This window comes from Polyodon spathula, chromosome 14 (assembly GCF_017654505.1).
Source record: "Polyodon spathula isolate WHYD16114869_AA chromosome 14, ASM1765450v1, whole genome shotgun sequence".
NCBI classification, from domain to species: Eukaryota; Metazoa; Chordata; class Actinopteri; order Acipenseriformes; family Polyodontidae; genus Polyodon; species Polyodon spathula.
In genome coordinates, this window is record NC_054547.1 from 1363984 (window position 1) to 1389760 (window position 25777).

General features: G+C 42.7%; 1 protein-coding gene across 1 annotated transcript in view; it reads left to right on the forward strand.

The window, feature by feature from the left end:
• The window catches only part of LOC121327055 (metalloprotease TIKI2-like), a 70820-nt gene that overhangs the window by 38665 nt on the left and 6378 nt on the right, over positions 1 to 25777 (forward strand). The window contains exons 4-5 of the mRNA XM_041270849.1: positions 3501 to 3675; positions 21231 to 21321. Coding sequence (XP_041126783.1) covers positions 3501 to 3675; positions 21231 to 21321 — 266 coding nt within the window. The remainder of the gene's footprint in view (positions 1 to 3500; positions 3676 to 21230; positions 21322 to 25777) is intronic.

Sequence of the window (25777 nt, forward strand, 5' to 3'; positions counted from 1 at the left end):
TGCCTTTCATTCATTGAAATCTCATTTAGGAATCTTAATTACACTGTGCTGCTGAGCAGAGCTTGTGCTAAGGAAAGTCATTCTGAGAATTCCAATGTTTAAGGTTTAAACATTTATTTTCCTTTCGTTGTACTTGTTATATAAACAGAAGCCTCTGTGAACGCCCATGGAGCGCTCTGTTTATTTCACTCACGCGTGGAATAACTGCAGCGCTCCAACACGGTTTTGTAGAGTAGCTTCTGTGTATGTGTTTAGGAATGTGCCATGCATACAATATGGGAAGATTTGAATTAGTTTTTTTATTATTGTGGTCTACTCAAGTTTAAGTTACAGAACATATTATGGTAAGAACAATTTAAAGTTTAAACTTTACAAAGCAGATGGAGAGACAGGGAGGGAGAGTGCAGGATTGTTCGGTTTCTCTGATATCACTGCCTGCCTTTACAGGACGTCCTGTGGAGAAGTCTGGGCAGAAACTTGCAAATACAAAATTCATCTCGGTTTAAATGACTGCTTTTATACAGGGCGCTTTTAATTCTGGGTGGTTATAGGCTGTTTGCTCTCCTTGCATCCAGATAGCATTACGTTTGGTTGTAAATTATTGTCAATTCTTTATGTGTTTGAAATCTCGTTAAAACCTCCCTCTGGAAATACTCAAAAAATATGATGACAGGGGAATCGCTGGTTTACATTTGAAGCCAGTTCTTTCCAGCCCATGATATAAAAATGTTAAGCTCTGATTAGCTTTATTAAAATTGTTACTGGTTCCCCTTTTATTGGGCTCAGCATATTTTGCTTCCTTACTGTTTTCTGCTTCCAACAATTCAGGATTTGAAGATATTTAAATAAACACTGCAGAGAACGCCTCACTTTTGGTCACATGGTCTGATTGGAGTTAGATCATTGGAGTGAATTTAAACTTGCAGAAAGTCATCAGGCACTAGAAAACAACAATACATAATACATTCTGCGAGAGAAAAAATCTAGGCTGTTTAATAATGAACCGGATTGCCATTGAGTCACTATGCAATGGCAATGCGCATCAAAAAAATATAAATTGATAGGGACTTGTCAGCTACTTAATGTTAGTTTGTAGTTTATCGATTTTCTAAACGTTTATTACCAGTAAACTAAACTGTTTAAAGGTGGAAGCCTTTAGTGAGCAAGTAGCCTGAGAGACGTTAGCCAGCAACAAACTCCCTGTCCCCAGTGGTGCTGCTTTCCGAGAACAAGGAGAACATGTCAGGGGACCGTTCTACTAACTATTGTTGTTAAAATATTGTTAAAGAGGAGACAATGATCTATTCGAACATTCGAGATGTTTAGTAAGTAAGAGGTCTGAGTTAGGAAAAGTGGGCAATACAATCCCTAGCCCTAGTCATGCTGTAAATAATGTGTTGTTGCCGGTCCTGTGTAGGTTTATATATATATCATGCACATGTGCATACCAGTATGTAAATTAAATATCAGAAAAGTACAAATCTGGATAAAAGAAGAATGGGAGAAAAAACAGAAAGAACAAAACAGTACTGTATTTTCTTGTCATCGAAGCAACTGTTTTAAAATAGAAATGTAAAAGGACATCATTTAGTTCATTTAGTTCAGCTAATGTGCTCTCAGCAGATAGTGTATCTTCATGGATTCTCTCTCCCCTCTCATCCCTTGTTTTCATAGCCCGATGAATCATAACGCTGCCTCCCATGTAACTCAGTAGATAATGCTAATTGGGGCTGGGCTACGGGGGGAGAGCAGATGTAATGAGAGGACATCTGGAAGCTCTTCACATGATCTGAGCAATGTGTCAGAACCAGAAGAGGGGGATATGGCACCCCCTCCCTCCTAGTGGACCCGTTCATCATCATCACTCACCTACAGCTAGTCACACGCATATCCCTCAGGATACCCAAATCGAGAAACTGTTTTTATATCATCAGTTCAATTCGGTCTTCTTCAGTGTAACGGCACTTGCAATAAGTGAGAACCGTGATTCACTTTCTGCATGCAGGCGCAGAGCTGCTTGTGTGTAGCTTAGCACAACAGCTACACAAAGCTGGGGGCTTCTGACTGGTGAGCGCTCCCAGCTACTGCAATGGAAAGGGAATATGTGGGGAATGGGTGGGCAAGAAGAATCCTTCGCCTGTTTATATATGCTTAATTCAATGGGTTACTTTCATTGTCAAGAGATTAGGAATCAATGTAATTACTTTGTCCACGATCAGGGCCCCATGTTTCAGTATCTAAAATTACTAGTATCTAAATAAACATCAAGCAGTTATTACCAGTAATTACAATTGCTATAAGATGTTACAAAGTTACATATCATTTGGGTAACACTTTACATGAAGGGTCTCTAAATACTGTGTATTGACATTGTAGTTGCTTAGTAAATACATGCGTACTTACAGGTAATTACAATGTTATTATGCATCATTACAATGTACTTAATCTGTACATCTTTGTGCACGATATAACCTTAATCCTATCCCTAACCCTAAACCTAACCCTAACCCTAACCCTAACCCTACCCCTAACCCTAACCCTAACCTTAATCCTTTTACAATCGTGTTCTTGCATATATCGTGCAAAAAGAGATGCAACAACCGTCACTGAAGATGCCGCCCCCCCCCCCCCCCCCCCCCACATCGTGCAAGCACTAAATGAATCACAGTAACCGTGAGCGATTTTAAACAAAGGGAGATCTGCACTTCAAACCATGTGTGTGAGGTTCTACAGGCAGGTGCTCCCCTCTATGAAGATGTTTGGGAGCTTCTCCTCGTGGACTGGAGGGAGTGACAGGAGTTAACAGCTCTCTAATGGAGCTCCAGTGTTCCTGCATCTCTCTCTCAGGCTGGAACCAGAGGGGCCCCCGCTGTTACCCCTATAAATCAACAGGAAAGCTGTCTGCTCAGTCGGAAAAATGTGGAGTTCATCACGAAATTCCGAGGCAGTTGTGGAACTGATTAACAGATGCCTTAGAAGACTGGATTTTATCTCACCGTGATAAAAACAAATGTTATGGCAAGAAATCTCAAACCTGCTTGAAAAACTGTTCAAACTACGCTTTGCACCTGCTCCTGAATGCAATGTCAATGCGTAGCTCCCAGCACAGTGTGCAGCATTGAAGATTTCCGTGATCCCTCATCACTCGAACGCTGTTCCTGTAGCTTCTCTGCACCTCATTTCAACTGCAATTTAGAGGGCTTACGTTTCTGAATGATCACAATTTGCACATTTTCATCAGTAAGGCTGTATTTTCTTTCACGGTTATCATGGATATCATGATTTCTGTGACATTTTTTGCATAATAACTGTAATGACAACGCTTTCCTGTTTTCATAAATATTATGTTTAATCATGAAATATCTATTTTTAGACCATGATGTGCCATGAAAAATAAACCAAACCAGTTCATCAGTAACCATCGGCAGAATATTTAATGCATTTTTTACCAAGGGTTCATGCGGTAACACTGCCAGTAACACTGTCTGTTTCTCCTCCAGCTCCCTCACTTCATCAACAGCTCCCTCCCTGACCACGAGCGCATCACAGCCCAGCAGATCGACAGCTACTTCCGACAGGAGCTGATCTACAAGAGGAACGAGCGCATGGGCCGTCGCATCACTGAGCTGCTGGAGGGCAACCCCGGGCAGGCCTTCTTCTTCGCCTTCGGGGCAGGTAGAGAGGAATTTCCATGGTTACGACACAGGGGCCTTGTCCCAGAGAGTACCCCAGTGAAATGGTCACTTCTCTTATCAGCAGGAAATTCTTTAGATAAACTCCCCTTGTGGTATAGAAGTACAGTAATCCGTCGCGTATCGCCCATCACAGATCCACCCTCACTGATTATCCGCCCTGATCAAGCTCTTCAGCAATGTTAGTTTATGATTGAACAGAGGAGATTGGTTCAGAGATTGTAGATCCTACCAAAGATTTTGTACACTGTGTTGTATGAACTCCGTGTGTTACCATTGCTGGTCGTGTCATGTGAGTAGTTCAGTGTGTTGATATGTAAATAAATCATGTTCGCCTACTGGGGGACATATCAACTTCAGTAGTATTTCTTATTGGGTGAAGCATGTATCTTATAATGTGACTTGCTGTAGCAATGGAATCCAGTGAATCCTGTCACTCGCTGTACACAAGCACAAAAAAGCATTCCCTCAGCAAAGGGCAGAGGGAGCTGTTGAGCACGTGGGATTCTGCCTTCACTAATAATCACTTTGTATGGAGGGAATGTGAGCTCTGGTAAGCAGAGGACCAGCTTTCTCCTAAAGCTCCAACAGCAGCCCTCCGGGTCCCAGGGCAGCTGTAAAGGTTAATGGCACAGTGAACAGAATAAAAGAAATTTAAAAAAAGAAGCGTTGAGTTTTTCTGCTCCTCGTTCCTCCTTCCACGCTGCGCTCACGCTGTGCACAGTTCACACGAAAGGGAGGCGGTGTTTTCTCTGGCAGAGGAGACAGCCATAAAGCTCGGAGAGCCGTGGAATCTGAGGCTGTGGTCAAGGTGAAGTGCCTTTTCCAGCAGGAGTATTTACCCAGCCAGGCTCGACTCTGAGACCACATCTTGCATCCAGCAGGGTGTCCCGTTTGTACCCTGCTTCGGGGAGCTAGACTGATTTATATCCCTGGACAGTGCACAAGTGATGCCTCTTTTGAAGTGGCACGGAACTTCAAAAAGCACTAGGATGTTGTTGCTGTTGTTAGTAAACTCTGTTGAGATTTGAGAAGCTTCTATTAAGTCTCCTTAGTTTTTTAGAAGCTCTGAAATGTTTCTGTGGTATTGAGCTGTATTTCTTTTTGATCTCAAGTAGCAGTCCCAATTCTCTTTCCACACCTGGTTTACATCTTTGCTTTCCTGTTCCTAGCTATTGAAATATGTCGGCCCTCGATGCACTGACGTTATTAGGAGCGTTCCTGATGCAGTAGACACTCATCACTCTGTTAATAAAATACCAGCTTGTTTCATTATGTGCGCTGCGTGCTGACTCTGGCGATCCGTTCTCGTTTGATAGGCTCTCTCAGCCCCCAGTGATACCTGCTTCTTTTGTTTAGACAACTCCCTTAACATTACACAGCTGCTTGGAAAGTCATGTGCAATTTAAAAAGCTGAAATATGATTCATGGTGATCGCAGTATTCCTTCCTGTGTGTATTTTTCACTCTTACTGCCTCTCAAGAGTTATTTGTATAATGCTTCTTGAACTGGATCCAGCTGCATAACGTGTGTATTCCTCAATTCAGCTGGTTTTTTTTTAGCAGTGTTTGATTACACAAGTGGACAGAGCATTGTAAGCTATTATGTGTAGATGTTTTAATGATGTTTAATTGTTTCGATTCGCTAATTTTACAAAGATTATTTTAATATAATGCTGTGTAAGCCGTGGTACATATTATTTTAAGATAAAACGCAACTGTGGTTGTACTACAATAAGCTCTTCTCTAGACCCATTTCTGTTCCAGGAATTGCAGTGTTTTAGGGATCTATTGTACTTCATGTACAGTACATAAACTTCTGCATTCCGTCTGAAAGGCTGTCATGCCCCTGGGAATACTGTGTGATATTTCGCTTTGTCTTTAAATGGCATGTAAGAACTGCATTGGGAGGGGTTGTAGAATTGCATGTGAGAGAAAGCCACATAGACGGTCATGGGATATTATTTGCAGTTGCAGTGTAGGGACCCTAAATAGTCTGCATACGAGAGCACTGTTAGATACAATAATGATACCAAACACTAAAAATGATGTCCAGCTCTCAGCAGCTTCACCCCCCCAATTGCTTACTCTGTGGGGGGGGGGGCTTTTGGCCCAGTGTTCCAGACATAACACGGCTGGTTAGAAACACACTTACCATGGAATATTTCATTTTTATGTGCATATAATTTTACCACATGAGATAGCAGAGGGAAAGATAAATCAAATTCCGCATTAAAAAAAATAGAGCGATTTCTACAACTTTGTGAAGTGCCGGCCTTCCTACTGTTGTTTGTGCCAGCGAGGCACTGCCTGGAAAGTGTGGAGCAGAAGCAGCGGCGAGGCAGCAGCTCCACACTGTCTACCAGGAGAACAGCGGAACCTGTTTCATGTACAGACCGGGCTGTTGACTTGAAGTGACACGATCATGGCTGGAGCTCAACCAGCAGCCTCGAGATGACTCTCGATAGCCACTTGGCTCCTTGCGCCACCCTGTCAATATGTTTACTTCAGGAGCAGCCAGGGAGGGTTAGTTTTGAAAATACACAGACAGACTTTCATGAGAAGTGTCGACGAATAGGAGCTGTGTTGCATTTTGCAGGCGTGGCGAAACATTTGAACTGTGAAAGAGCGGGCGACTAGATTGTAACTTCACCTTTTTAACAGAAGAAATGTGTTCTTATTTAGTGATGCTAAACTGCACTTCCAATGTCGCAATTACAGTGATTTTTAAATTCCATTTCCATTCGATAATGTGCTGAAAATGTGTGGAGCGTAACATGTGGGTTTAAGTCGTCTGTGTAGATCAGCATTATTGCAGAGAGGAAACTTCACATTTAATGAATTTGGAGTTTGCATGTAATGAATTAAAGACAGCTGAAACGCAGCCAGTCCCCTCTCCCGACTCAGAGGAGCAGCATGTGCAAATCATTGCAGTTCAAGCAGGCTAGTGTTTGTTGGTTTGACGGCTGTGGGTGAACATTTTGAAAGCAACAGTTGCCAACTTATTACAAAAAAAAGTGGAACTAAACAAGTGCTAATTACTGTCAGTGGCTGGCGGGGCCCTGGCACTATAACGATGCCTGTCTGTGCCACTGCCTCATCATAATGGCATGGAATTACAATTATATTGGTTTTGATACGTTGTTTATCTCACCAGAAATGAAGTTGATTAATTTCAGTTTTATTGTACATAACAAAGTACTAGCACTGCGAACTTGGAAGCAGTATTTAAATGCCTGTTTCTATGCAATCTGCATTTTGTTTTCAATGGAATGAAGAAGATTGGGTTGTGATATAAAATCACTCCCCCACTCTTAAAATATATCTTCCTTTCTTCACTCAAATTCCTTTCAGATTGAATCTTATCAGTTCAAATCCTTTTGGTTTCAGCTAATCTTTTAAATTCCTTAAAGTGGAAAATGATGATTGGCTCCTGAAATTTTGTTTTCAAGAGAGTGCTAAACAGAGATTCCAGAAAATGAATAAGGGATTACAGCAGTGAAGTACGCTGCACTGACACATGCCTGCTGTACCTCCACTTCTGCTTCAGTACAATAAAACCAAAGAGTGTGACTGATGCAGACACCGGTGCTATTGTTACCAACCTGGATTTTAACTTTTTTCCACGCTTCACTCAACATGTTTTTTTCATCTTTTTAAAGTATAAGAGCACCATCTCATAATCAAGCTTCCTTTTGTATTGCTGTCTTTACACAGGCCTCAGCACAGGTACACCCTATCAGTGCAGTACACATTCAAATCACACCTTTTATAAATCACACACCTTGGTGCTTTCTGTTGCTAGGACTTGTGTGATGCATCAAAACACTTCACCATTTCAGTGGATTTTTTGTTGTATCCTATCCCATCTTCTCTGTGTAGTTGAAGCTTGTTAGAATGTTGTTTTGTAATGCTCAGAGATTGAATGAACAGTTTATAGCTGAAGTTCAGTCACAGTGCAGTCTAGTGACACTTCACTGCCAGGGTTTGAAGTAGCTGAGCATATTCGCTGCTCATCGTTTTGGAGAGCTTGTGGAATGGCCCCTTGAACTGTTTGTCTGAATGTGCTTCTGGAGCTTTCCTGTTGGTTACAGGACTTCTGCTGGACATTCTGTCTAATCAACGGACATTCTGCCTTAGTGGATTGATGAAAGAGCACTGACCTGTAACTCTAGTGAAGGAGTCAGCTATGGGATATCTGTGAAAGTGCACTGACCTGTAACTCTAGTGAAGGAGTCAGCTATGGGATATCTGTGAAAGTGCACTGACCTGTAACTCTAGTGAAGGAGTCAGCTATGGGATATCTGTGAAAGTGCACTGACCTGTAACTCTAGTGAAGGAGTCAGCTATGGGATATCTGTGAAAGTGCATTGACCTGTAACTCTAGTGAAGGAGTCAGCTATGGGATATCTGTGAAAGTGCACTGACCTGTAACTCTAGTGAAGGAGTCAGCTATGGGATATCTGTGCTTCAGTACACTGCAGGTTGATCTGGATGTCAGGACGCAATGCCTCCGATTCCAGGCTGCTGTCCCTCCCAACATTCTTCTGAAGCTCTAATTCTAAAGAGCGGACTCCAGAACATGTTTGATGTATCAATCATGGGTATGTTGATGTTCTATCTGAAAGTGCTGCTGGTTTACTGACTGCCTGATTTGTATGTCTTTCTCTGAAAAGTACAATGTGCAATATTACAGTATGCACTGAAGTCCCGTCAATGCTTTGTAATTAAAATTAATTCTAGTTTTTCTACCACAGATGAACCAATGTTACTCTTTCTGCTACGCTGCTAATTGTTTTCGATAACACTTTACAGTAAGGGGGTGATGTAAGTATAGGTGCAGTGCAAATAACTGCGGATGCAAAATTCAAATTGCATTACGGCCAGGCAGTTATTTTGCACTGCGCCTTATGTAAGTTTAAGAGCAATGCAAATTACTCAACACGCACAAATAATGATCCGCAATTATGATAATGAGAGGCTCAATGAGCGCATCAGTCCATTTAGCGGACGCACTTGCACAGTTAGGAGTACAGAGAGCAGCAGGCGCTGTGTGACATGAAAAATACAAAAAAACAATGTCAAAGGAAGGGCAGCAAAACGCTCTTGGTGCACGGAAAAGAAAAGAAAAGTTTTCTGTGAAGGAGCTGAGAGTCCTTACAGCTGAGGCCACTCAGCATGAAACGCAGTTGTTTGGAAAAGCCTCAGCCAATAGTCAGTTATGCTAGTATCCTTAGGAAATGATATGTATTGACCTGGAAATGATATGTGCAGGGATAGTGGTCCCTAGATTGATGCTGGGGTCTAGCTCATCCCTTAATTCAGCTATGAGGTCTAGGATGACCTGCGTAGTGAGACGATAATGCTTTAGCATCGCATCCCCCTCATCCTAAACAAAGTGACCCTGGGATTGCATATGTGGGGTCCTCCGAACATGCTCCTGTCTCTCCTCAGCAACAGCCAAGTGTCGCTGCATCAGGAAGTGCACCACAGCAGCCATCCTGAAGCCAATGAAGGGTCTCTGCAAGTGTGTGCTTTTATACAGCCCTTAATTACTCGCTTCTACGATGGTTTGCAAAGAGGTGTAAAGTTTTTGGAAGATCAGCAATTGCCTAAGTGCAAGGCAAATGTTTGCGCACGCTTAGTATCTAGATCCCGCCCAATTCCATGCTCTTTTCTTCAGTTGAATGAATTTCAATATCATTTTAATGGATTAATGATGGCAAAGTGCAAATCTGATAGCGGGGCGGGTGCAGGTGAACACCATTATTTATATACACCGGTAAAATCAGACTTTAACGCTGCTGAACACAATTTACAGCAGCATTATGGCAGCATAAAGGGGCAAGAACCTCACACACTGATTTATTGACCTTTCTATAAAAAGAGACATTCGAATTGATCCATCGCATGTGTAACTTATGGAGGGCATGTTCAGATCTCAGCTTCCATGTTGTGCTGTAAGCCGCGTTTTTCCCATGGAACCAATGTTAAAACCGGTTTCCAATACCTTTCAACTCTATTGAAAATAGCTGTATTGACAAAAAACAAATGATTATTTTCTATGGGGGGGACTTGACATGACTGTTGAAACCATGTGTTAAAATGCTGCTTATCACCTATACACCTTCATTGGATACAACAGACTAGAATCTCTGCTGTTTGACTGCTAACCTAGATCTCTCATTCTTGGACAAACATAACTACAGCATATGGGACAGATCTTTCATGCTGGGGCTTACCAGCCAAAGCCAAACAGATTATTTCCCAACCAGATTAGACTGTCAGTCTTAGTTATTGAAGGCAACACCTTGGCTTAAAATTCAGTCTGTATCTGTCAATCACAGACAAACTGAAATCTAACAAAACCCTCGGCCTGGATCTTTCTGAGAGTGTTGTATGCTGACTAAGACCCTTGACCTTGACCTTGGAATTCACGGTTTTTAACTTACTATCAGCAATAAAAGTAACAACTATATATATATATATATATATATATATATATATATATATATATATATATATATATATATATATAAAAAATCATATTAAAAGATCAGCAACAGCCGCGCAGAAAACAGAGGCCTTAATCAAGTAGCTATTTCAATCTTAGTTGAACCAAGCCTGCTGTCCTGAGCGCCCTCCCCCCCCTTCCCCGCAGAGTCTAGCCCTGTTGGCAGGGAGCCACAGGGACCCCCACTGTGCCCGCTTGCCCACATCGGCCCTGCCACAACCTGAGAATCCACAGTGGGGCCGCAGGAGGTGTTCCTGGAGGTGCAAGTGCTGACTGAATGGAGCCGCTTGTATTGGGACTTTTCCACAGCAAACAGCCTATTATTCTTGCAAGGCTTGGCACGGGAAACCATGCAGGGACAATTTTACTATTTTGTATTTTATATGCAATTATCAGTGTGATGCATTACCTGCCAAAAAACACCAGGTTCCAAAGAATGTTAGGTTTCATACTGCGCTGGTGTTTGTAATGCTCACTGAGGGACCTGAGCACTGCAGAACTGATAATGGAGTGTTTACATGCTCAATAAGGTGCATGAGAGAAGGGAATAGAGTGTTTTACTAACGTTTTATTGTGCTCCAGAGTTGAGGTGGAAATACTTCAGTACGGGGTTATGGGAGGGCACATGGCTGTGTGCTGAACATGAGGGAACATGCTTTTAAAGTAGCATCACTCCTCCTCTGTTTGTAACGGTTCATTTATCTTATTTACTGATATTTGGAGGCATGAGATCCTCATTATCTCATACCATTTATAAAGATGGGAACCGCAGCAATACTCAGGTCCTCAGTGGTATGTAATGATGCGTGATCAATCATGGTCAGTTTTCTATTTATGCTTTGTCAATTAGTAGACAGCTTCAAAGAAATGCTCTGTTTTCGGGCCAGTTACCAAAAACAATTTCGCTGAGTTAGCTTGGGCAATGATAAAGTGTTTAACTCTAGCCACATGATGTGATGGACAGGAGTAAAAGCGTTCTGTCTGTGGAGTGATAGTCATCAGTATCATGTCAATGGCACCATTGATAGTGAGCCAGGGGTTCAGATGGAATTCTACACAGACCGCAGGCTCCTACACTCACCCTTAATCAAACACATCCATTCACCTGCTTTCCTTCCTAAAGGAGCACTTTATTTTTTCTCTTGTATATATACAGTTGTGGTCTAAAGTTTACATACCCCAGTGGAAATTTATAATTTCTAGAAATTTCTAGAATTTTAGTAAAAATCTTTTGTAGCAAAAGTTTTGCTTTTGTGGATGAGGAAGCATTTTTTTTTCTTTGATGCTATGATAGTATTGTATACAAGTGCTAGAAATGTCAATATGATAATGCAGAACCTAATTCTAGACACCTTTCTGGAAGGTAGAGCCATTCTTACAGTAGAATTCACTATTGACACAAACAACTTGGATCTTAACCCATGCAAATGTATTTCAGATGAACCTGGTACTGTCCTGAAGATCTAGGAGCCAGAAAATGAATTTCTGAAATACTGGAGATCCAAACATACAGTAATAGGGGGAAAACTGTCTGTGTTTAATTCTCTGTCTGTAAGTTCCCTGTGCAGAAAGCACTGGGATCCCAGTAAACAAGGATAGGAACCACACTTAAATACGAGCAGGTTCTGCCAGCCTTGTTTTTGCATACATCCCTGACCTCATCTTTTTCCGTGTGCGTGCGTGTGTGTGTGTGTGTGTGTGTGTGTGTGTGTGTGTGTGTGTGTGTGTGTTGCGTCTGTGGTATCATGGGGGGCACATGCGGCGAACATTTGTATAGATTATGGTCAATGTGTCTGATGTAATGCCTGACAGTCGTTGTGAAAAGATCCAAGAGAGGCAGCCAGGCAGCCGCACAATCCTTCCAGAGCAGTATTGTTAATTCCATCGGGGCAAAGCTAGGAATCGGGGAGGTGAGCCACTGATCAGTCCAGTGTGGATGATGGATTGGTGCTCCCCTACCCCACCCCACCCCCTAGTCTGTGACTGCCTGTGGCATGTTTGTTGGGTGTATAATTACTTATTTCCATTTTTCTCTGAATAAAAAGCAATGCAGTCACCCAGAGATATGTGCATGGAAGTTGCTTTGTGTGCTCAGTTTGAGTTTGTATAATAATCTCGCAATCCATCTTCCTGACTCTGTCTCCAAATATACACATGCGTGTTTACTGTATCCTGCACAGTAGTATGATAAGTAAAACAAACCATGTACTGTTGATGGTAGAGCATTTAGAGAATCTGCATAAATCATGGTTTTGAGATGACGGCTGTAGTGGGTTGCAGGAATAAACAGATTTTAATCAGGTTTCTGTAATCCTATCTAAAAGCCTTCACCCCAACACATATGCTGTGTTCCCACATAGCTGGGTTTAATAGAACAAGTTATGTCATTGTTTGTCTGGGTTTCTAATAGATTTGTATTTTGTGTGACATGATACTGGCATGTGGAACATGCTCATGAAAGAGGAACAGTATGGGAAATGAATATATTTCTATGAGTCATCAGCTCCAGTATTCAGTGAGTTCATTCTGCATTCAAATCTCAGTCTGGATTTAGGTGGATGGGTTTTCACTTTCACTGAATAATATTCACAAGCGTGTATGTTGAATCAATTTTTAATGGATGGATGAGCAACAAAAAAGAGAATTGCCTCTCTTAATATCCACTGACATTTTCTTCCAAATACACATGCTTGAAAGCAAAGTCCCATCACAGTTTTCAATCAATCAGTCACCCTTTCTGCTGCAGTCACAGGCATACCACCCTGGGTTCCAAGCAACCTGCCCTTTGCCAAGCGCAGACTGAACCTCTTAAAATATTTACTGTTTCCTTCTGCCTCAGCTGCTCTGTGTCTCTGGAACTCTCTCCCCCAGTCAGACAGTCTCTGTGCTTTGCAGCCCCTCATTGAAGCCCTCCATCCATCTTCTTCCCTCCACAGAAAAGGTTTTTAATCTTCCTGGGTCGACAGTAGCACTTCTGTGGAGTGTCTGGAACATAAGAGGAATCGGTAACACATTTCAAAGAAAATTTCTGGTACAACAGGCTGGAGAATCAGCTAAAACAAATCAAAGATTAACAGCCAAGGACTTAAAGAAAACATCTGTACTGTACAAAGGCACCTGACCACAGAAGAATTGTGTGCACGTAGACCTTGCTGCAAACCAGCTTTGTACTCAGACAATTCATAAACAAACTGTTTAAAATTTGACAAGGAATATGAACATGAATCTGAAGCATTCTTCAACAAAATAATCAGGTGCAATGAGGCTGAAATAGAACTTTTCCTCAAAATGGGCCACATGTTACCTAAACGCACTGTGGTTAATCAGGCTCGTAGTTAAACCTGGAATGGCTGAAACTGCTATGCAGTAGGAGTCTTATTTCCATCCCTGCAGCAGTCTTGCCTATAATTAGCAGAGCTGTCCATTCATGTTCCGTTCACGGCAGTTTGTTTTTGTTTCCGAGCAGGCTGGGTAGGTTGAGTGGCTGCCCCAACGTACACACCAACCCCACACATACATGAAGACAATTGAAACAATACAAGAAAGCGGCACTACAAGGTACTGTCACCAGGTGGCACTGAAAGCTATACAAAATTTCTATTTGGCTGAAAGGTTAGACAGGAGAGATTAGCATTTATTTATTTATTCATTTATTTATTCATCGTTTTACTCTCCTGTCCTGCTGAAGCCACACATCTTCTTGCACTTCTTGTGTTTTTCAGAGGTTTATCGCATAGTTAGCAATGAAAGCTCAATAGAAATGGCCCGGTAATTATGGAAAGGAATTGGTGTTGACCTGGGCTGTTTGTATGCTTGCCGCGGTGCCCTGCTGTGCGGAGCGTCAGTTTTTCTGTTTTACAGCCACACTAACACAGAAACTACTGTTTATTTGCGGCTCACAGCTTAGCAACCATATGCTACCACCCTACATGAACTCACTGCAGCTGTCTGTCTACCGAAAAGCAAGCATGGCTGGGCAGACTGGTGGCAGTGCATCCAGTGCTTGGAAAGGGTGAGGGGTACAGCTGAGAGCCTCAAGGCAGCATCCGCAGACCAGGCAGAGAGCAGAACTGTGCACTGATCGCTTTAGAGGAACATACTGGGCACTGCCCACTCTCTGTCTGTCTGGGATCGGACAGCATACCATGCTGCACATAAGAGTTGGATATGGAAAATAATCGCAGGGTAGGGTGAGATGCCAATGGGGGCTGCTGGCTCAGCAGTTAGCATGCTTGCCTCAGGTCTGGTGAGTTACGAGTGAATGCACTTCAATTAACAAAAACGTGTCTTCAATCAGGAGAGAAGTAAAGTCTCCACTGATCCTGCTCAGCGTGGGGGCGTGGTCTCTTTGAAGGGGAGCTTGCATGAACATTGCTCTAACCTGTGAGCTACAGCTTCACTTTACCCAGCTAGCAATAGGGACAGAGCCTCTTTGTGATGGAGAATTCACAGTCAAAAGACTTTCCTGTAGGAGTATATTAAATATGCTGTGGACAACGGAACACCAGGCCAAGCTTGGCGGACCGGTCGGACGTGAGGTGCTGCATCAAACAGACGCATGCAGTGCTGGCAGCAGCTGACTGTAGCTGACAGCTCCCTCTGCACTCAGCAGCACAGTCCTGCCAGATGAGCCAGCTCCACCTCTCAGAGACCTCCAATAACAACAGGGATTAATGCGCCTGTCCCTCTTAATGAAGATTAACAGCCAGTATAAATGAACACGTGACTCTTCTGATATCCAGCCTCTTTGGGTTTTTTTCCATTATCCCCAGCCCTGGCTGCTCCATCGGTTCACATGTGGCAGCTGTTTCTGCACACCCGGGATGCTGGCCCGTTAGCTGTCACACAGCATCTCGATGAGCCCGGCTTTGGAGAGAATCGGACTGAGCCGAAATGGAAAATTAATCCATTCTTTTTGTTTTTACTTTTCAACGAGTATTTGAACTGCTGGGCAATGCCTTCAGCTCCATCATACAGCCGGCTGCATTAAAACTTTCTTAATAAACGATGAGGGCTAGATCAGCACACCTGGCTGGCTAAATAGGCTGTATCTGAGGATGTCCCAGACTCACATCAAATATCATTAAGAGTGTATCTGAGGATGTCCCAGACTCACACCAAATATCATTAAGAATGTATCTGAGGATGTCCCAGACTCACATCAAATATCATTAAGAATGTATCTGAGGATGTCCCAGACTCACATCAAATATCATTAAGAATGTATCTGAGGATGTCCCAGACTCACATCAAATATCATTAAGAATGTATCTGAGGATGTCCCATACTCACATCAAATATCATTAAGAATGTATCTGAGGATGTCCCACTCACATCAAATATCATTAAGAATGTATCTGAGGATGTCCCAGACTCACATCAAATATCATTAAGAATGTATCTGAGGATGTCCCATACTCACATCAAATATCATTAAGAATGTATCTGAGGATGTCCCATACTCACATCAAATATCATTAAGAATGTATCTGAGGATGTCCCAGACTCACATCAAATATCATTAAGAATGTATCTGAGGATGTCCCAGACTCACATCAAATATCATTAAGAATGTATCTGAGGATGTGACTCACATCAAATATCATTAAGAATGTATCTGAGGATGTCCCAGACTCACATCAAATATCATTAAGAATGTATCTGAGGATGTCCCAGACTCACATCAAATATCATTAAGAATGTATCTGAGGATGTCCCAGACTCACATCAAATATCATTAAGAATGTATCTGAGGATGTCCCAGACTCACATCAAATATCATTAAGAATGTATCTGAGGATGTCCCAGACTCACATCAAATATCATTAAGAATGTATCTGAGGATGTCCCAGACTCACATCAAATATCATTAAGAATGTATCTGAGGATGTCCCAGACTCACATCAAATATCATTAAGAATGTATCTGAGGATGTCCCAGACTCACATCAAATATCATTAAGAATGTATCTGAGGATGTCCCAGACTCACATCAAATATCATTAAGAATGTATCTGAGGATGTCCCAGACTCACACCAAATATCATTAAGAATGTATCTGAGGATGTCCCAGACTCACATCAAATATAGGATGTCCCAGACTCACATCAAATATCATTAAGAATGTACAGTTTATTGTGTACTTTGTATTGTATGATATATATATATATATATATATATATATCTATATATATATATATATATATTATATATATACACTTCTATCGGTAATAAGAGACAAATGCATGTAAAATGACTGCTGTCTAATATGTTTATGCACCTATGTGTTGATGCATCAATAAACAAAAAGTAACAATAAATAAATGGTGAGTGCTTTTGCAAAGGCACGCTTGAAAATGTCAGCCTGTAGATGTGTACTTTAAACTCTGAGCTTTTTGTTTTGTTATTTTATTTTTTATTTTAAAGACAACAGTACCACTTCCTTCCTCTGTTGAGAGGTCCTGAGTTGTTGTTCCATAGGGCTCTAATGCCATACAGATGGGATGTCTGGTACTTTGGGAGAACCACGTAAACAAATCCCATGCCTCATACAATCCTTCCTGCCTGGATGCCTTGCTAATGGAATGTGCCCCTCAGGCAAAGCCATGTGCAAGTGGCGCCATCCTGGGTGCATGGCCAGACAAGGTACTGCAATTGCCAAATAATTGGGACAGTTACTGTGCTGGTACAGTAGCTATCGACAACAATTGTTTTAAAACCAGCACATTAACACTGCATTGAATGTAATCTGATTTAATGTTCCCTAGCTGAGTTTGTGCAATATGAATTTGCCATGCAGTTACAGGGAGGGTTGTGCTTTCGTTGAATGACAGTGTCTGTCTGTCTGTGTCATTTGTTTGAAAGGAAGTTTTAGTTTAGGGCTGCTGGGAGCATAAACAGTTAGGTCAGCAAGCCCAGTATTCGTGGCTGTGGTCACATTGCCTTCAGTTCTGAGGGTTAGTACACAACTCAGTGCTAGTGTTGTGTTGGGTACAAACTCTGGTGTGGAATCCTAATAGGACAAGACAGTTTGGGTCTGCTGTGTGGGCACCCTTTTTATTTTTTGAGAGGTCAAGGCACCTGTTCATTTATCTCTCAATCTGTTTCTTAGTTAAAATGCTAAATTATACAGTGCAAATGTGTTACTTTTAGTTAAATTCAAATACAGGTAAAAATTACTGCTTTACTATTATTTACAAAGTAATCTCCTTGCACTGATATAGCTGCCAGAGCCCCATATTCTTCAGGTAAGTGCTTATGCCAGTGTAGGACTATTGCATTTGCAGCCCTGCTGTTTCCACTGTAGCACACCATTACTGTCCTGCTATTACATCCTGGCCTGTTGCCCTTCCAGAATGGACCCTGTCTCACTGTGTGGCTTCCAGTGGGCCATTTCATCTGGTCATGAATACAAACTATTAGGGCATGGAAAAGAAAACAGCGCAGATCTGCAATGTCCTAGGATGAAACCTGATTCTTGAATGGCTGCAAAATGAGCCGTCTGATGTCTGTTTAGTTGGGAAGATTTGTCACTTGTTAAGCGGAACTGGAAATTTGCACATGTGGAGTGCATTACCCATGTTTACCACTGAGGATTAGCCGTTCCTGATGGCACTGGGGCTGGAGGCGTGCTGTGCCAAGGCCCCCCTGCTCCGAAAGGCTGCTCCAGTGCCAGGACCTGGATGGTGGCTTTCAGGGTGCAGACATGACACAATGCTATTGGGACAAGCTCAATTTGCCTGAAAGCTTCCCTGTTTAGTGAGCATTTACAGCAAAATATTTAATGGAACATTTTAACTTTTCTCATTAATAGAGATGTGAAACCTTAAATGCAGCAACAGAATACATCACAGATCATATTACCCCAGTTAATTTCCGAGTTAGCAGAATGACACATTGCTTTTCCTTTCTCTTTCTGTGCATGCTGGGATTCCATCGAGGGTTTTAAAACTGCCCACTGTTCTTACCGGGTAAAGAAAGCTGTTACAGTGTATCCAAAAGCAGGTGCACTGAGGACCAGTGGTTTCTGTGTACTTAGCTGGCCAGCACCAAGAGGTACTATCACGGGGCGGGGCTATTGCCCCTGATAGTGTTTATTGACAGAGTTAGTAAACATATACACATGGAGAGAGGGGTTCCGCCTCTTCAAGGCCCAACATTTACTTGATCGATAGACACGATAAACAGGAGGGGGGCCACCGTCTTTGAGGTGACCCGACATACGAGAGGGGCACCGTCTCTGAGGTTACCCAACATACGAAGAGGCTCGCAAACCAGAAAGGAAAACATGAGTTGATGTTGTTAACACAAAAGAGGTTTCGGCTCTTCCTGACCCAACATATACAGTAGGGGGGGGTTCCGTCACTGAGGAGACCCGCCAAAAGGAGGGGGGCCACCGTCTTTGAGCTGACCCGACATACCAAGATTGGCACCGTCTCTGAGGTTACCCGACATACGAAGAGGCTCGCGAACCGGAAAGAAAACATAAAGTTAGTATTTGTTAAAACATATAATGCGTGGTGTTCCGCCTCTTCAAAACCCAACATAATAGAAGGGGGGTTCCGTCGCTGAGGAGACCCGACAAACAGGAGAGGGGCCACCGTCTTTGAGGAGACCCGACAAACACGAGGGATGCCGTCGCTTGGGGACCCTCACATAGAGGCATCAGACCTGAAAGAAGAATTCCAAAAGAAACATACATGCTGATGGAAGGGTTTGGCCGGGGGTCCCCTCTGACTCATGGAGAACCCTCTTCTATGAGGTAAATGAAGCGGAGCTTAACAAAGGGTTAGAGAAGGTGGAATCACTAACCCCCCCCAGAGGAGACTGATGCAAAGGAGGTTGAGATGCTAGAGGAGGAGGAGGAAACGAAAAAACACAAGACAGCTAGGAAGAGGTGACTAATGTTTAAATAAGGTAGAAAAAATTGATGACAGGAGATGATAGGTTGTTGGAGCCTAGCTCTGCCCCTTGAACCCCACATATAGGTTAACATCTGTTCTGTACAGCTGTCCCAATGGGAAATAGTAGATTGATTTTGTAAATTGTCAGAAACTCTAAAGTTGATTGAAGGTGTGCTCCAGGCAAGGTATGCTGTGTATATACTGTGTACGGGACATTAGGAGCTAGCCAAGCATACAGGCGCACTGCAAAAATCTCGTTACTAGCTGGAGTTTGAAGGGATGCTGAGTGTTAGAAAGTTTGTTTTGTTGGAGTTTTAATGATCCTGCTGTCGTGGTAAGACTTGATTTTTAAAAAATATTTATTTACTGTTGCAAAGCCTGTTCTTTTCTAATATTCTGAATGCATGTGCCTTTTAATTTTTTTATTTGAGGTGTTTCCAGGAGGTCTTGGCCCCGTAGAGTAAAGTTTCGCATGCAAGTCCGTGATCAGAGTTGAGTGAAAGCATTAACTTGTTAAGACCTTTCAAAAGTGTGCAGAATGTTCTCTTGCACATAAACTACAGCATCAATTAAAGTGCAGTGAGGACAAGATGGATGGGAAAAGGATGAGACCAAGCACAGCCAAGAGCAGACAGAGAAGTGTTTCAAATCACAGCCTCTTTGAAGCTGAACAAAACCCTTTTGTGGAATCAAAGGCTGAAATTGCAATATTCGAGTTATCGCTCTCTTCCCAGACTCCAGTGTATGTTTTTCTGTTTTGTTTTGCTCTAGGCATAAAAGGGCAAAATAACCCTAACCCTAACCCTTTTCTGTTACAATTGAGTATATATATCTCATGCAACAAGATGTACACATCAAGCACATTGTAACGCTCCCTTTTGATGACCAGATTCAAAACCGTGGGGTGGATCAGTGAAAATGCTAAAAATGATAAAAGCAATATGTGGGAACAAAAGTATCACCCTGAATATATCTGGAATCTGCAGCTTTCTGAACAACACTGACAACGGTACAAGGAAAACAAAGAGCACAGAGTGCGATGAGAGTGAATCCGTGAGCGGAACTGGGCTGCAGCCCGTCCAGTGTCAATACCTGGAGGAGTCTTCCTGTTCCCACTGTCTCTCAATGATGGCATTCGCACTCCATCCTGCAATTCTGTGTGATGCAGTGGAGGGGATGTGGCTTTTGAATTACCAGTTTCCAGGCTGGTAAATCCTCACCTCTGTGTGATTCCTGCTCATCTGTAAACTTTATAAAAAAATATATATATTTACAAACTGTGTGGTTCTGTGCTGCCATTCTGACCCCAGAGAAGAACACGGCTTGTGTGCCTGTAAATACTGAAATAGCATGCTCCAGTCAGCAGTGTAAACAAGCCTGCTCCCACAAGCCTTTGAAAGCTGGCCAAAATCATCTGTTGTGAATGATGTTTGTGGTCTCGGGGGTAACAAAGGATGTGGGCTGTTTCAGCTGGGGCTTTCTAGATGTACCGTGCATGTGGATTCTTGAGTTCCAACAAGTGAGTAATTGCATAGGTTATAAAACAGAGAAGGAATCCATTTAAAGCAAATGCTAGGACTTTTGAGTTACTTTTGAATTACATCTTGTACTGAATCTCCCCCTAGCAGCTGGGGGGGGGCAATAATACTGACATCCACATAAGACACGTACTACAGATCTTGAAATGACGTTTGTCTTTGAACTGCATGGTTTGCATGGGGCGCCACTATAAGAGAATGACATCTCAGCCTATTGAATTACATGGAAATGCAAAACTGGACATGAACCGCAAACCATATGGTTCAAAGACAGATGTCTTCCCATTCAACTGAAGAGCCAGCTCTGTGCTCGAGAGGCAACTACAGGTCCTGTGCTGATGTCAGTATAACTAACTCATCAGCTGCTAGGAGGAGATGCATTACAATCTGTGCACAGTGAAGCTCAGCCCTGGTGGAACTGCTCACTAAATCAACCTCTATGCTGTTATACCCAGGATGGTAATGGCTGCACAGCTGGAACATCCTTGCCCACAGTAAACCCAGACGGATGCATGAGGAATACAGGAGGCTTGCTCCTCTCAGGCCACCTGTTTCTGAAGAAGACTCTTTTGTGTTTTGTTTCAGGTCACTTCCTGGGAAATTACACTGTGCTGGACATCCTGAGGCAGGAGGGCTATGAGGTGGTGCACACGCCCTCTGGACAGCCAATCACAGAGTGAGTCTTTACTAATGGCCAACGGCAGTTATCTGCTAGATTTATTGCACCCTCCCAAACAGACTCATACCTGGAACATGAGTGACGAGTTATACTAAGTCAATGTGTCCAATGAGAGGCATCCGGTCGAAATGCTTGTCACTGGGGGGCAGGGAGGGCAGTAGATAGACCTAGCTGGCGAGATGTTATTGAAAGTACAGTGTGAGTTTAACCATTGGGTAATCCGAAAGCAAAGTCATAGTCTCTAAGTCTGAAATAAATAAAATAAACAGCAATCAGAAAGCAGGAGGGGGGGCAGTGAAAACAAGCAATGCTGGGATGTTGGGCGCCCCAGACTACTTGATCTCCGTTGATGAAAAGGACTGACTTCCCACTGTGTGATGCTGTTTGCCCGTGTTCTTATCTCCTTGGCAACTGCGAGAGACAATGACACTCCAGTCTGCTGCCTTGAGTGAGTGAGTGAGTGAGGGAGGGAGAGAGGGAGGGAGGGATGGAGGGAGAGAGGGAAGGAGTGAGAGGGAGTGATTAAGGGAGTGAGTGAAAAGAGTGAGTGAAGAAGAGTGAGTGAGTAAGGGAGCAAGTGAGTGAGTGAGGGAGTGTTTTTTTAAATGCTGAGCCCTGCAGTATATGGAAGATGCTCAGCTGTATAGAAAGCCTTTAGTTGCTGAATGCAGCCCCCCTGTAAGAGTCTGTCTGAGCATACAGTATATTGTCTGTTTTCAACCAGGTAGTCTGTAAATCTGAAAAAAAACATGCTTTTCATTTTAGATGAGGATCCTAATGACCCCATGGCTCCATTATTAGATGAAATAACTTTGAAACGCTAACATCCTGGCCCAGAAATAGAGGCAGAGTTTCAAAGGTAAAAGGTTCACTTTGTTTACTGCCGACCCAGTCAGCCCCCAGCTGTTCTGTCTTAAAAGTGCAGCTAGAATAATAAAGCCCCCCCTCCCATCATTGACCCTGCTCTGAAGACTCATGCAGGGTAAGCACTCCCAGGTGTGGATCGGTCCTGCAGCCAGGAGGAATTACAGCTTCAACAGGCACAATTATAATAGCAAAAAAGAAAACAATTCATTCAAACACAACCAGTTCTGGTTTAGGGATCTGGGATTGTAGCCTGACAGCTGTGTCATCCGGTCAGAATTGGAATATTGGAATACTGGAATTGGAATATTGGAATACTGGAATATTGCGCTTTTCCCAGAGAAAAGACACAAACTAACTATGTGTGGAAACATTATGGCAGTTACAGCAACCACAGTTTACAAATGACAGTCCTGGTGTATACAAGATTAACGAGTTTCAGTGTCTTTGCTACACCTACCGCCACCACAGTCTCTCGTGGGGACTTTAGCAAAAGGATGCAATGAAATACAGGGACATTTTTACCAAGGTTTACTTACTTTGTGGGTGTAACCTCAGCACTACATCATTATCACATTTTTATTGAACTTCAAAAACAGTTCTTATTTTGGAAAACTACTTATTGTATACATATACAGCATATCCAGTATATACACCCTTTCTACCTCTGCTATACAATACTTATCTACAATGAAGAATCACTGCACTACAGCATCGTATGTTCACTGTTTACTACAAAAAAAGGCTGGTCAGATCAGAAATCCATAAAATTTCAGCAAAACTAAACAGACTCCAATGATATTTCAAATATTTTACCAGGATTAGCCTTTCGAGATGACAACATCTGGTTTACGAAGGTGTTCTGTTTGTTTAGCTGTGATGAAAAAGTTGAAACATCAAAATATCTGGCTAGCGGTGAAGCATTCTCCAGTCCACAGGAGGGGCTGGCAATAACTGACATCAAAGTGCGACTGTGCTGAGACGTCTGTAAAACTTGGGGTCCGGTATGTGATGTCCCTTCAGAAGTATCACAGCCCTCTGGGCACAGAGTTCACTGTGCAGCCTGTCTGAACCCCAGTACTGGAGGTGAACCCCAAGACGACTGCCCTGGTAAAGGCAGCGACTGACACAGTAACAGAACAGAGCCTTGAACAAAGAACAGGAAGCCTGGTACTTATAGACCCAGAACGATTTCTTTACCTTTCCTTTCCTTTGGAATACAGCACCTGTTACACCATCTAACAACCCATATACTGTAGGAATGATGGGGTCTGTCTATAGCAACAGTCTCAACAGTGCACCGTAATACTGCTGTCCTTTGTTTGCTGTACTGTTTGCCCCCTTAATCGGTAAGTTATTTACCGTGCTACCGTCACTAGAGCCATGCACAGCAGCTTTTACTGCAGAGCTATTCCTCTAGTGGGTTGCATATGAGAGTTTGACCTGTGTGTATCTAAGATGACAGAGAGCGGGGAAGGATAACTCTGTGGAGCCCACAGCTCCCCTGCCCTCCAGGCACTTCCTGTATCGGTTTCATCCAGGCAGGGGGGCGGATGCTGGGTCCGGGCTCAGAGACATCATGCAGGGGGGTTAGCGGATGATGTCTGAAGGGTTATGGGCTGGTTTATTTAATATGGGTATGGCTTACTCGTATGGTCAGTCGTTTATTTTAAATAGATTTCGCCAGCAAAACACAATGGAGATTCAACATCTCACTTCAGTGCCTCTCCCAACGATGACATAGCAAAACAGCAAGCTGCTTACTCACAATTGCAAGACCACGTACATACTTCAAACTGCAGACATGCAAAGAAAGAGAAGCCAGCACAATTGAAAGCAGGTGCACGGTTGCTATTTATTTCATGTTTTGTAGAACTTCGGCTGCAAGAACAAAGGACATACACATTGACAGAATATAGTCACTAACTGTTTCAGGAGGGCCACATTTCTGCTGCGAGGAGTCAACAGTGGGCCCCTGAGGGCCACCCTGGTACAATACAGCATGAGGAGTCCCTAACCGGACCTGCCCACTAAAATAAGTTATTGGCATCATAAAGCACCTTTTGGATACAGTTTTTGGCACAGGGGTTTGCTAGCGCGCCGTCTCAATATTCAGCTCACGCAAGCACTGAATTCTTCCCGATGCTGGCTTATGCATCAGGCAGGCAGAAGATGAATGTCTCCAGTGCTGTGGTATCAGTTCACTACAGGGAGTCTACCTCTGTGCTGTACATGCCCTGTGGATACGAGGGTTTCCAGTACTTTAGTGCCCTTCTAATTCTAGATTCCAGTCTGTATCTGCTCTTCCAGCACTGACAGTTAAACAGTGCATTGCATTTCCTGACTGCTTCATGGTATTAGGTTCTTCTTATGCAGTTCCTGCTGTGCTCAGTAGACAGACAGCTTCTGTGTTCCCTGTTCCCAGTCTCTTATATTATACAAGCTGGAAGAGTACTAGTGCTCTGTCTTCTGTTCTCTGGCTAGACTGAGGTGTGGATATATTTCACTGCCGGTCTCTTAACACATGTTCTGAAGAAACACACCAGAATATACAAATGCAATATTTATTATTTTAAAGAGAACAGAACATTCCCCTCCTGTTCTTTTTAAATAGAAGGATTAAGAGGAGAAAGCGATCTCGCAGAGTGATTTGTGTGTGTGTATAAGGTGTCATTGATGAAAAACTGCAGTTTAAGTGAAGGTGACACACAGAACCTTGCAAGGGAGACTGAAAACCTCAATCCAACCGAACTGTACCCCCTTTCGAATCCGTTTCTTCAGGGATATCAGAAAACCTGGAGCCAGACAATTAGAAAGGAGCGGCGTGTTTAAAGTAAAGGGCTCTGGAAAGTAGCTGACCCTTCAGTCCTCTGTTTCAGTTGTGGAGCGTTTAGTCTCAGCCCCAGAGGCAAATAACTGTCTTTAAGAAACTGCAGAGAGAAAGACAATAACCCTTCCTTTCACTACAGAAAATCTATTATAGGGACTTTTTTATTTCTTTTCTTCGAAGGTGTGGGGGGGGGGGGGGTGGGGGGGGGGGGGGTTGCCATGTGTTTATGACCCAGTTATAAAGAAAGGTATTTTGGAATCTGATCAGTGCAGTGGTTGTAAAACAGGTTTACATTTTTGTATTTTCTTTTATAAACATAAATATAATGTTGATAGTTAAAATCAGTAAATTCATAATTAGTAACACAGTTATCTTTTTTTTAAATTTATTTTTGTTAAAGTCAGGATTTTCAATCAGACTCTTGTTGCTGTAATAGTAAAGCACTTGAAGATGCTTACATGTTGTAATGTTTATAGGCATCACTTGGCTCATTGCTGGCATTAAAATAAGCAGGACTGTATTAGAACAGCACAGTTGTGAGAATCGTATCTACAGTCTTCCACTAACGCTGTAGTTCAATCTAGAAATAAAGGTGTTTTGAAAAGACCTATTTATCTTATTGCTGGCATTTACAATAACAATACGAACTATGAAACATATGAATTTAGTAACAGTCCAGCAATGACATGTGACAGTAATCCTATTCACAGTGCTCAGCAAATGAAGTTTAGAGTTTAACTGGCTTTACAATAACCAGGA